At 36.2% G+C, this 12,402-nt stretch overlaps 2 protein-coding genes across 3 annotated transcripts in view; one reads left to right on the top strand and one right to left on the bottom strand.

Moving 5' to 3' along the window:
- LOC131144332 (threonine--tRNA ligase, mitochondrial 1) overlaps window positions 1-6,174 on the top strand; it is a 44,680-nt gene extending 38,506 nt beyond the window's left edge. The window contains exons 20-21 of one of the 2 annotated variants that reach the window (XR_009133780.1): window positions 5,702-5,861; window positions 5,950-6,174. Coding sequence is in view for 1 of the 2 variants with exons in the window: in XM_058092905.1 (XP_057948888.1) it covers window positions 5,702-5,797 (96 nt within the window). In the remaining variant the exon portion in view is untranslated. Of the gene's footprint in view, window positions 1-5,701 lie in introns of both variants that reach the window. The other variant, XM_058092905.1, reaches the window with a different exon arrangement.
- Window positions 6,175-7,646: 1,472 nt separating this feature from the next.
- LOC131144013 (protein RICE SALT SENSITIVE 3-like) lies at window positions 7,647-9,687 on the bottom strand. Its single transcript, XM_058092355.1, has 7 exons — window positions 9,551-9,687; window positions 9,283-9,336; window positions 9,012-9,194; window positions 8,775-8,880; window positions 8,591-8,632; window positions 8,299-8,355; window positions 7,647-8,183 (listed from the first exon to the last, which is right to left on the bottom strand). Exons 1-7 carry the CDS (start codon window positions 9,685-9,687, stop codon window positions 7,647-7,649), a joined length of 1,116 nt encoding a protein of 371 aa, XP_057948338.1.
- Between the last annotated feature and the right edge of the window lie 2,715 nt (window positions 9,688-12,402).

Here is a 12,402-nt window from a genome sequence, read left to right as displayed (position 1 = left end):
TTCCGCAATGGGCGAAAGCCTGATGGAGCAATGCCGCGTGGAGGTAGAAGGTCCATGGGTCGTGAACTTCTTTTCCCGGAGAAGAAGCAATGATAGTATCTGGGGAATAAGCATCGGCTAACTCTGTGCCAGTAGCCGCGGTAATACAGAGGATGCTAGCGTTATCCAGAATGATTGGGCATAAAGCGTCTCTAGGTGGCTTTCTAAGTCCATCTTTTCCTTTTCTCTTCCGTTTGAGCTAAGGGCAGAACAGCGTTATTTCTTTATTTTCTGGTGATTTGTATAGTCCTTTGGCTTCTTGGGATTTTCATTTCGGAAGACCTCTTTATGATAGATAATTGGTTGAGCTAACCTTCTTGATTTTATTTAATTGTTATCTGTCTTCTAGAGGGAATTTTCATTCTTGTTCATTGGATCATTCAGGGGTTTATTCTTTTAAATCATTTTATGGGTTCTTGACCTGTTCCAATTCCTCTTTTCCTTTTTCTATTATTTGGAATGCTGAAAAAGTACCCCTAAAATTATGGCTTTTATTTGATTGGTTGTGCTTAATAGAATTAATACCAATAACTTGTTGCAGATTAGGAGACCATTGAAGGCACTTCCTGCAGATGTTTGTGTGCTTTGTTATAATAATCTAGAGATTAGCATGTCATCTTTTTTTGTGTTGTGATTTTGATTGGAGGGTATGGATCAAGTAATTTGATGTTTTGAGAGACAGTTGGGTTTGCCCAGAATCGGTGGAGGAACTTGGCTATTTCACTTATGGGTTTGGAAGGAGGAAGGATAGGGCTGCATTATGGAAATGTCGTTTATTTGCAGTGTTATGGGGGTTATAGTTGGGATATTTTTGGGGAAGAAATTGAATTAGCTGCTGGTTTGGGAAAAGATTAACTATTTGGCCTCATTGTAGTGTGTTGGGTTTGGGTATTTCAGTGTGATTTGAGTAATTTGATGGCTTGATTTTTTTTTTCTTTTGTTGTTTTTTAATTTTTTCTTCTGGTTTTTTTTGTTGGGAGATGTCTTCTCCTTTTGTAAATTCTTAATCTATTAGTGAAATCTCTTCCTTTGCTATAAAAAAAAATAAAGATCACAGAGAAATTGATATCATGGTATCATCTGTAAAGAAGTGTGAAACTCTTAGTTTCCATTTCTAATGCAGGGTGGTGAATAATGGTTGGCAGTGTTGGATGCTGGTTTGATGTGGTAGTGAGGAAGGTTTGAGATGAGGATACCAAATTGATGTTGGACCAATTGGCGCAAGAGAAGGATGCAGGAAAATTAGAGAAAGGGATAGGAAAATTTAGGAATTTAAAAAAGAGAAACTGAAGACAGAATTTGGCGCTCAATGCTCAATATTCCAATCTGCTTCTCATGGTTACACATCAAGCGTTCGTATGGATTTTCCATAATACTAAATAAGGGAAAACAATTTGAGAAGTTATAGCAAATTCCTAAATGTGGAAAAATAATTTTGGAAAGAATATAAAAAAACCCTAATTAATGAGACATGATTGCAAATCACTGAATGCTGAAAAATACATAATTAAATGTAATTTACTGAAATTAGTCTACACATATGGTAACCATGATGATTGCCAAATGTCTTAAATCTTGCTCATAAATGACCTCTTGATCCTTCCCGTTAAATTTCATTCCATTTTCAGCCTTTTTAAGAGTCTTGTTCTCATGGAATTTTGCAGCAAGGGACTTAGGACCTCCATGAAAATGATTGAAAGTAATGGAGATAGGGTATCTCCTTGTTGTAATCCCTTTAGAAGGGGTGGATGAAGCTTGAGGGGCAGCCATTAAAGAGACTTTATGGCATCGACATGGTGATGTACTGCAGATGCACTGTGCAATCCATTTGCACCATTAGCTCTCAAAATCCATTCCCAACAAATATGGTGAAAAGCTCTATCCACATCAAGTTTGCATACGACTCCCTTTCCCATTCTGGAGCAACTATCCTCAATTTGCTGAAGCAATAAGGGCAGCATCCATGATATGCCTTGCTTCAACAAAGGAATGCGGGTGCTGTCCTAAGACCCCAGAGATTGCTTTTTTCAATCTTGAGGCAAGAACGACGGATAAAAGCTTGTAGACATTGCCCACCAAACTAGTTGGGTGAAAATCTTTGTTAACAGTGCCCGTCTTCTTAGGGACCAAAGCAACAAGGGTAGAATTCATGCTGTCCAAAAATCTGCCTGTGAAATGGAACTCTTACGAGGACCTTGATAATATAAGCTTTAAGAACAACTCAATTTGCTTGGAAAAATGCCATTGTGAAGTTGTAAGGGCCTGGAGCTTTGTCAACGTTGCAGTTTTCATGGCACTGAATTTCTTCCTCACTTAAAAAGGATGTTCCAGCCACCTAGCTGTAGAGGTGCAGATTCTGCTGAAATTTAATCTGTTAACTTGTGATCTCCAAGTAGAAAGGTCAGAGTAAAGGGTTTTATTGAACTTGCAAATACCTTCTTTGATGTCCCTGCTTTCATCAAAAGTTTCTCCATTAGTAACGACTCTGTTCAAGCTCAAGGTGTTGGGTCTCTTACGAGAATTGGCTGTCAAATGGAAGAATTTGGTGTTAATGGTCTCAGTCTCTAGCTATAAGGCCCTAACTTTTATCTCCAGGCAATTTCTTCCATATTTATGATAGCAGGTAATTCCTTTTGCTAGAGGATCCTTCTGGCTGTGTCTTCAGCATTAAGGCCTTGAGAAATTTCTTTGACGTCTAGATCCTTGATTTTTCTCAAAATGTTTTCTTTCTTCATAGGTGTTAAAGCTTGATATACATTTGGCTCACAACCTAACAGCTTAAACTTTTAAGTAAAATGTTTGTTGAATAGGGTATTAGAGCTTTGGTTGCCAGGAGGTCCTGGGTTTTAGTCTTGTTGTCTGTGTTTATTGTTTTTTCAATTTATCTTTCCCGTAATGGCTGTTATTTATTGTTTGTTTCTCTTACTATGTGCAATTGGGTTGCACGTGTGTTCGATTGTTAAAGCTTGATATACACTGCTGGCCCACAACCAAACAGCTTATGGTTTTAGGTAAAGGGTTTTAACAACATGAACATCTCCAAAGATGATTTATGCCACCATCGTAGTTTGCCTTTAATCTCTTTCGAAACTTGGAAAGAAGAAAAATGCTTGTAAAGCATTCAAAGTGGAGACTAGACCATCACCCTGTTATATTTCTCCTTTTCCCTATTAAAGGGTGTCCCTGGGCCACAAGGCTCCTTGCTTTGTGATGGTAAGGGGAGGGTCATTACAGTGTACGCAGCCGTACAGCCCTTACCCCTACTTTTATGTAGAGACTGTTTCCTTGGACTCAAACCCATAACCAACCGGTCACAAAGGAGCAAACTTGCTATTGATCTAAGGCCTCCCCTCTCCTTTTTCTTATTGATGCAAATATTAGTTATTCATGTGCTTGCTGATAACTATGGTGCACTGATATAAATAGTTGCTGTATGCCTACTCTTATATTGGATGCTAGTACTCCTTGGATACTTCAGATATGTGTTGAATGCTATAAAAACATATTCAATAGTTGAAAATATGGGTATTTAGCTTTATATGTGTCAAATATTATCGACCGTATAGCTAGTTAATTAAACATATTAGCACATCATCCTTTTCTTGTGGAGAAGTACAAGTATCTAATAAGAATTGTTGATAAAATAAAATTATATGGCTTGTTTTAACTGCCATATTCTATGAATGCTTGCTATGTTTATATGATGAGGATGTTTAATTATAGTGTAGATTTTGTAAATAGTTTGTGCTTTATAATTTTTTTTTGGTAAAAAGGGCAGCACCTCCCAGATTTATTAGAAAACCCCTCACTTATGGCAAAGGAATACCATGGTTCCAAACTTGAGACTTTGGGACAACAAAAGCTAATTCCAAGACCCTAAAACTAACTTAACCAACATAAAGCAAACCAAAAAAACCAAAGACCAGCAATCAAACAAAAAAAATTAAGAACTAAACAACTATAAGTGGAAAACAAACAAAACTCCAGAAGATAACACGAAATATCATACGCGCAAAGAAGAAAAACCCAACAAATCCAATCGGATCATTCTCCTGATTTGCTGAGGAAGATCTTCCTGACAACTATATGATTGAAAAATACCAGATTCATCCTGTTTGACAAAGAAATTTGCACTTTTATTCGCCTTCCTGTAAATATGTTCCACTTTGAATTGTATGCCTCTCAATGCTAGCATAAGCTCTTCCCACAATTCCCATAAGTTCCAAACCGAGCACTTCCCAGAATTTATTCACTAAACCAAAAAGGAGAGTCACATGCAATTTTCACTTGATCAAATCCGAGATCTTTGCACAGATTAATCCCTAAAATAATCGCCTTCAATTCAGCCATGTTATTTGTTCCATAACCCAATAATGAGGAAAACACTGCTTTAAATAAATCTTTTTCATCTCTTATCACGCCTCCACTATCACAATTACCTGGGTTACCTCTACAGCTCCCATCCACATTCAACTTAACCCAACCTATCCCAGGTTTACACCATCTAACTACACGAGGAAGACGAACCCCCACATTTTTTACTTGAATATCCAAAGCACGAAGGACTGCAATATCCGTGCAAGAAGCAGGTGTACATTTATTTAACTTTTCGGAAATGGATCTCAGCCAATATTTAATATCAAGCCATACAGTTCTCACCGAATCATGAATTGATTCCATCCTGGCTCTACATCAACGAGTCCAGAGTCTCCAAATGATGAGACTAGGTATAAGACCTACCAAAATGCCTAACTGTGAGGCCCGTCTTGCACAACTAAACCAGACATTAACTCTGCCTTTCCAAGTACTCGTTGCCATACAACTAACACCCAACGGCACTGCTGCTTTTTTCCATACCTCCTGAGTAAAAGATCCGGTGCAAAACACATAGTCTAGAGATTTAATCTTGGCATTTGAACAACAATCACATCGAGAGGTCATCTGAATACCTACTTTTTTAATATGAGTATCAACCGGAAAACAAGCGAACCAAGACTTTCACATACAAATTGACACCTTTTTTGGCAACATAGGATGCTAGATCCATTTTACAACTGAGAATTCCTCTTTATGCTCCCTTATAATTTCCCAAGTACTTGCCATGGTGAATTTCCCATTTGTTGAAGGTTCCCAAATTACTGTATCTGGACTCTCCTTGTAAGAAATAGCAGAGTTCATTACTTCCTCAGCCTGATCTTCACCCAATAGATGCACTAATAAATCAACATTCCACCCATTTCTATCCCAACATTCTCAAGTTTGTTGCTTATGGTTACTGATTTCCTGAACCTTAGCACAAAGGGACCCGGAGGCTAACCAACGATCAAACCAGAAAGAAGCCGACCCTTCTCATGCTTTAATAAATATAGTTTGTATTGTACTTTGTGGATGCTTCTCTTGGTAGTGTCTTTTTCTTAATGATGCTTCATTCTTTCACCCCAATAACCCCACACCCCCAAAACCAAAAAATAGACGCATGGACATGAATGCAAGCACCTACTTATTCTCTATGTTAAGTTTTCAAGACTTGTTAGCCCCTCCACTGTATTGCATTTGTATCACACCATTATTGGTCTCTGTTTCATAGCATCATGATGAATTATATTTATTTTTTGATCTGATTTTTGGATCAATTTCTAATTTGGTTTGATGTTGTTTCCAGGTGAGTGTGCGAGTGAGAGATAAGGCGGACCATTCAGTTATGAGCATTGAGAGCCTACTGACACACTTCAAGAATGAAGTTGCAGCTTTTCATTAAGTTTTGCCATGATGATGAGATGGGTAGGGAGAGTGGATAAAATTTTGGGGAATTTGGATGTCAGGTGGATTTGTTTTGCTTTCCTATTTAAACAAGTAGCTTATATTTTAATTTTGCTCATTTGTCTGAACGGATGTCCATTTTCTTTTTAGAACTTGGAAGCTAACAGGAGGGCTACTGGGTTCATCTGTACAAGTTATAATCATATTCTACGTGTAATATTCAGAATATGTCGGGATTTACTAGTTTACCAAGATGTAATTCGAGCAGAAAAAGCAAGCTTGTAAACTGCTCGCCGTTCAACTTGGATCCCATGCTCTTCTCTCTGCACCCGACTTGTTAAGGATGTGTTTTGGCCCCTTTGGGTATTGCACTCACTCAGCGTTGTTTCCTTTTTTTTACGGACACAAGTGTTAAGCTGAAAAACTCACTTTTAGCAGATAAACACTTTTGTGCGAGTTGAAAATTGATTTTGAATTTGAAATTGCCTTTGAATAAAAGACTTGCCAAATATATATATATTTTTTTTTCACGGAAGTTGAGTTTGAAGTAAAAACTTCATCAAAGTTAAATGACGGAATGCTAATTTTTAATTAATTTTACCTTGGCTACATGGAAGGATACTACTTCTTCTCTCTCTCTCTCATGCATGCGCACTTGAGAAATACAACTGATTGTAGGGTAAGCCGCAACGAAAGAAAAAACAAAAAGAAAAGAAAAAAAGACCTTCGAAGGGAATTATTACCATTACTGTATTCAGTTATTATGAACAAATCCAGTTGAAAGCTAGTTGAGGTTATTCATGGCACAGGCCACAAGGGATACGACTGCTCTCTTATACAAAATAACTAATTAAAAAATGACTTAAAAAAAAAAAAAAAAAATGAAGCAAAAACATAATGACAAACTTTAGGCTTGGCTGATTAGGCTTCTGCAATTGTGCCTTGCATATTTATTTAAATTTGTTTCTTTTGTGTTCTTGAGGTTGTGTTTTTAGTTCTCGGTGTATTTGTGGTTTTGTCCCATGGTCAGGATATTTATGTATTTGTTAGAAGGATTAGAATTAAGGAATGTTTTTTTAAGTCTAGAGATTAAATTGTGTTTGTAGTCTTAATTACTAAACAAAAGTTACCATTGCTGGACTTTTCTTAATTTCTTCCGCTCTAAAGATAAAATAATTTCTTTCTTATCAAAGATAACATTAATATTATATATAAATTTTGTTAAATCTATCATATACATGGTCAGTTAGGAGTGACTAAATGGAAAGATTTAAATCTTGCATACCTTAAATGTGACATAAAAAATATGCATGGGATCCTCTTGTCTTGGCACCTAACTAAATGATTTGACTATTTTTGTTTTTATAAAAAAATGTGGTTTATAATTCCTTTGTTTTATATCTACTTACTTCATCACCATAAATCGTCTACTATTTACAAGGTGGATCACCTAACTAAATTATTTGAGGCCACTCCCCCCGCCCAAAATTCTCTCTGGTTAATGGGTTTGGTCGAAGGGGCTCCGCCACCGCCAAACCTCACCCAAGTCCCATCATCCAAAAATTCTCAATACAAACTCAAGCACACCCCACATAAAATTTATCAAACTACGCCATCCAAACTCATCATAGCCTTCTTCTAATAACCTCACATTCGTTATAATATATATATATATATATATATATATATGTATGTATGTATATAAATACTACAACTTCTTAATTAGAGATCAATCATCAATCAGTGCATTCTGCCTCTTGTATAATTTCAATTACCAATTCCGTCTCATCATGTTACCAACATTCATTCAGATCTCCCTCCACCATGATTAACTAAAAAAAAACCTGCTAGCAGTGGCGGCGCCGACGGCCCTGCCACGACACGCAGCTGCTACTTTCCCCAACTTCCTTCTCCCCATCCTCCACACACTCACATTGATTCATATTATTCCCTTCCTCCTGCGCCGCGACCTGTTCAGCTCCCACCGGCCTCTGATCATCGCAGGGAAGAAACTGCATCGCTTGCGATGGCTCGTAATATCCAGGCTCCGCCGCCGGCTGAGGTGGTGCCGCTGGGACGACCGAGGGCAGCTTGGACAGGAGAGCTTCCAAGCTGCTCATGGATGGTGTCACCTTCATCATCAACGGTGGAGTAGGGGTGTTGAAATTAGGGTGATCGTAGAATTCCAGCGGGGGGCTACTGGCGAGAGGCCCCAACTGGTAATGCCAGGCCTCCTCCGGGGACATGCCGTACCCGCCGCTTACGCCGTCGACCTTGTAGGGGAAGGCGGCCGAAGACGGGTGCGGCAGGAGCACGCCGGGGATGCTCTCTATGTAGCTGAACTTCTTTCTTAGTAGAACAACGTAGCTCAGATCTTCAACCACCTTAGATATAGTTTTGTGTCAACATTAATGAGAAAACGAGCTAACATTAGTAATTGGAAATGTGTGTGTGTGTGTGTGTGTGAGAGAGAGAGAGAGAGAGAGAGAGAGAGACAACCTTGTGAACAGATCCTAATTGAACAACGCCCTCTCTAACTGCAATCAAGGCTATTGTCTGCGACATTTAATTGAATGTATGAATTGAGAAAAATGGAGATCTGATTAAAACTTTCTGTGCGTTTCATACGCAGGGAATAATGGAATGGAATCGAGAGGAATGGATTGATTTCATCATGTTTCCTCATCAATTTTTCATTCTAATTCTTTCCTACCCGACTCCATTCTTCAAACCAAGCATGCCGTTAGGTCAAAAGTCGGGTGGTGATGTTAAAATGTAATGGTTAACTAACCTTTATACCAGATTGGAACTGGGCTTCCCATGTCCTAGGATGCTGTAAATTACAATACATACATTAACCTAATGTAAGAAACAATTATGGAACATGAAATATAAGCACATCACAAACTTAGTAATTCAGTAGAACTGCAAGCATATATGTGTGTATATATATATAAGATATGGGATTCCCTTACTGAGTCAGCAGAGTTGTGCCATGCAGATAAGAAGTTGATTTCTTGTTCATTTGGTTCCTTATAAACCCATTTGTGACTGTGATCTGCGGCCACTTTTCCAATCAAACTGCAAGCCACAGCCACTCATCAAAACCAAATCAACTACTTGTCTGATTTAATTCCTCATAGATATTAATTGAATCAATATATATGTGTGTGTAGTCACTTAATAATAACCACTACTCACATCTCACTTACCCTTCTCCATAGTTGTAGATTTCATGAGACATTTTGAAGAAAAGCTCTGGTTGCAGTCCTTGCAAGGGTTGAAACTCACAGTTACCATAGCCTGAAGAGCCCGACGGGCAATCGCCTGGGTTGGTTTCCGCTGCGGTCGATGAGGCAGCAAAATTGCAGAAACCATCTTCCCAAACTAATATCCTATCGCCAATTAAGATGCATATGGCAATTAGTCATGATCATACATATTTTAGTATAGTGTGATGTATATATATATATATAGAGTTACCAGTTCCTCCTGCTTCCTCTAGACCTGTCATATGCTCCTCCTTGGCCATCCCATCTAATTAGTAGAAAGAGAAAGGATATATGACACTATATATAGTTAGATCATTACATCAAAATTAAGAAAATGCAAATGGAGTTATATAGAAACACATATATAGTTAAATCATGGATTTGATTAGACTTATAATAATGAAAAAATGTTTCTGTTGACAAATGTATATATGTAATATAAATGGGATATGCATGTTATCTGGGTTTGTGATTCCGACTTGGGTGGAGGATAGTTTCTGGGCAAGATCCTCCAGAAGACAGCATAAACCCACTGGGAGTTTTCGTGGATGCACAAGCTTCTGAGAGTGTGTTGGAGGAGATGGGTGACAGCCAATGGACTGAGTTGGTCTTCCATGGCAACTGCTACTAGCTAGCACTCTCCTTTAATTTCTTTCTCTGCTATATCTACTCTATAGCTACCAGAGGGAAAAAGCCACCATCATATCCTTTATATAAAGATACCATACCATACCATACCAACAGGGAAATCTCACATTTATATACTTCTCTCTCTGTCCCTGTCTCTCTCGCTCTCTCTCTCTCTCTCTCTCTCTCTCATGGACACTTCCATTTTACCAAAATGATTAACTTCCTGAGGCCCACATTTTTCCTTGCTGTTCCCAACAAGCTCTTTCTCAATCCTACATTATTTATAACTATTCTCTTCTTTTTCTCTTTCTCTAAAATACAATACTTTCGGGTAGGTGAAATTTAAAACAAAGAAAAACACACCATGATGAATTTATAAAAATAATCTTCTCTTTGTATTTTTATAAGAAAAGGTATTAATTACTACTTACTATTCCAATCCCAGATGAACTTCCTGCTGCTCTCCTTGTGCATATGCAATTTTATTATCGGCATGCAAAGCCATTGATGAATGTTTTTTATTTTTTTAATAACCTGCGTAACTTTGGATACTATGGTGCGACATCAAATCCGAAACGTGAAAGTCACCCGTCTATTGACACACTCCTGATAATTCACTAGTGTAATGAGAGGATTCGAATCCATGACCTTGTGTTGAATTTGTATGAATTTGAATAAGATATAATATAAAAATATATTAATTTTTTTTTTTTAAATTCATTCAAATGCAAATTCAAGATTCCAAATTTATGCTATTAAATACAATGTAATTAAATTAAAGTTTCGTGTTTTGTAGGTGTTTTAATTTAATTATCAACTAATTTGATTTGAAGAACTTAGAACCTTTAAGCACCTCTACAAGTATGACTATAATTTTTATACCTACACTTACTTTTATGTGTATATATATATATATATATATATATATATATATATATATATATATATATATACATATATACATATATGTGTGTATACAAGAAATTCAGCTACTTGCTCGCGTTATCACATTGTAAGAGAAAAGAAATTAAATGTTACAACTTTGTAAGCTGTCACTATTTCTCTGTGTTTGTTTGACTAAATAATTGATTAGAGATCTTAAATTTATCATTACACTTGATTTAGTCTAAAAATAACATTTAAGATTTTCTAAAAACAAAATTTTTTTATACCCATGAAATATTTCTCTCTTCTAAAAAATATATATCTAAAAAATTAGTTCATCACATCATTAACATTTAATTCTTATAAAATTTTAATTATATTATAAAAAATTTTAATTTTTTATAGTATTTGATATAAAAAATAAAGTAAAAAAAGTGAGTTATTTTATTTATTTATTTTTTTTTTTACCAAAAAAAATTTACCAAAGCAGATCCTAATAGTTACTTTCATAAAAACATGTAAATAACAATCTTATTAATTAATTTCATGTCATTCATAGCATGGACATACTCTCCTCTGAGCTGAGGGAAGGTTAAAGCTGAGCCCAGCTAGTGAGCTAATACACATGAGGATGAATAACATGTGGAATTTTTTATTTTTTTTTTGAAAGAGGACGACACCTCTAATTATTTATTGATATACCCTCATTTTTGACGAAAAAAATACCGTGGTTACAAGACAAGCATTGAGAGATTAAATAATTAAAATGGATGCCTGCACCCATGACCAAATTAATTATATTCCAACTCACATTCTTTGCATGAATCATATTTTCTGCAATCAAGGGCCCCCACAATGGAAAGAGTGCACTGGAGCAAGCTAGCAGAGTCTATTAATTGATTAATTTTCTCTACGTACACATGCTTCTTCGATGGGTGTTTTTATTTTAAAATATTAAAAAATTGTTGTTAATATATTAAAGAAATGTGAATTCAATCTCATTTGTAGTATGTTTTGAAAATAATATTTTCAATTGAAAATATGATTTCTATTTTTCAGTCATAAAGTTCTATGCAATATCTCATGGCATAGTGTATTAATGTCCAATGTTAATTATTAAATGCGTTGCAAAATTTGACCAACAAAGCGGTGATAGTTATGGCCCCATACCGTTGAGTGTTTGCTGTGCAATTTAAGCCTATAGTCATCTCTTTTTTTCGGCCTTGCACCATGTGTTTGGTGTGTTTCTCATTACTTTTATTGCTCGAGACTACTCTTGAACCTCTTTAATTAGCCCTTATTTATTGATGTACTAGTTGGGTTTTGTAAATAAACAGCTATCAAGATTTCCTAATCACACATAAGACGCGGTATGACTCGTCTATATTGAGGAAGCTTACTTTAGCTAGAACTAATTAATATGGCACATGATTATAAGAGGTCATCACTTGCTCGAGGGATTTTAATCTAATAATGATCATATTTACACCTTTGAGAAGGGTTGTGGAGTCCTTAAAATTTGCAAAACAATTATTGCGTCTTGGTTCAATGAGGAATTTAAGTTTATCATTACCTTAGAGATGACTTTAACTACAGTTAGCTGGTTCATAAATTTCTCATAAAATATCTCTCTTGGATGAGATATCAGTTCCATTTGTTTTTATGCATTATGATTTCTATATTGTGGTACCACAAGTAATTAAAGAATAAAACTCACAAAATTAAAGGAGAAACGTGCATATAGTTAAGACTTGTTGCAAAGAAGTTATTTAGTGATACGATAATATTCGTAGATTATGTGAAGTTAGAGATAAAT

Source organism: Malania oleifera, chromosome 12, assembly GCF_029873635.1.
Source record: "Malania oleifera isolate guangnan ecotype guangnan chromosome 12, ASM2987363v1, whole genome shotgun sequence".
Lineage (NCBI taxonomy): Eukaryota > Viridiplantae > Streptophyta > Magnoliopsida > Santalales > Ximeniaceae > Malania > Malania oleifera.
The sequence above is the reverse complement of the archived record's forward strand: the minus strand, read 5'-3'. Positions and strand labels throughout refer to the sequence as shown.

Coding starts and splice junctions, on each gene's coding strand:
- LOC131144013 (XM_058092355.1), bottom strand. CDS start 9,687: ATGGAAGACCAACTCAGTCCATTGGCTGTCACCCATCTCCTCCAACAC. Junction 8,633..8,774: donor GGCACAACTCTGCTGACTCA/GTAAGGGAATCC, acceptor TGTAATTTACAG/CATCCTAGGACATGGGAAGC. Junction 8,356..8,590: donor AGTTCCAATCTGGTATAAAG/GTTAGTTAACCA, acceptor TAAATGTCGCAG/ACAATAGCCTTGATTGCAGT.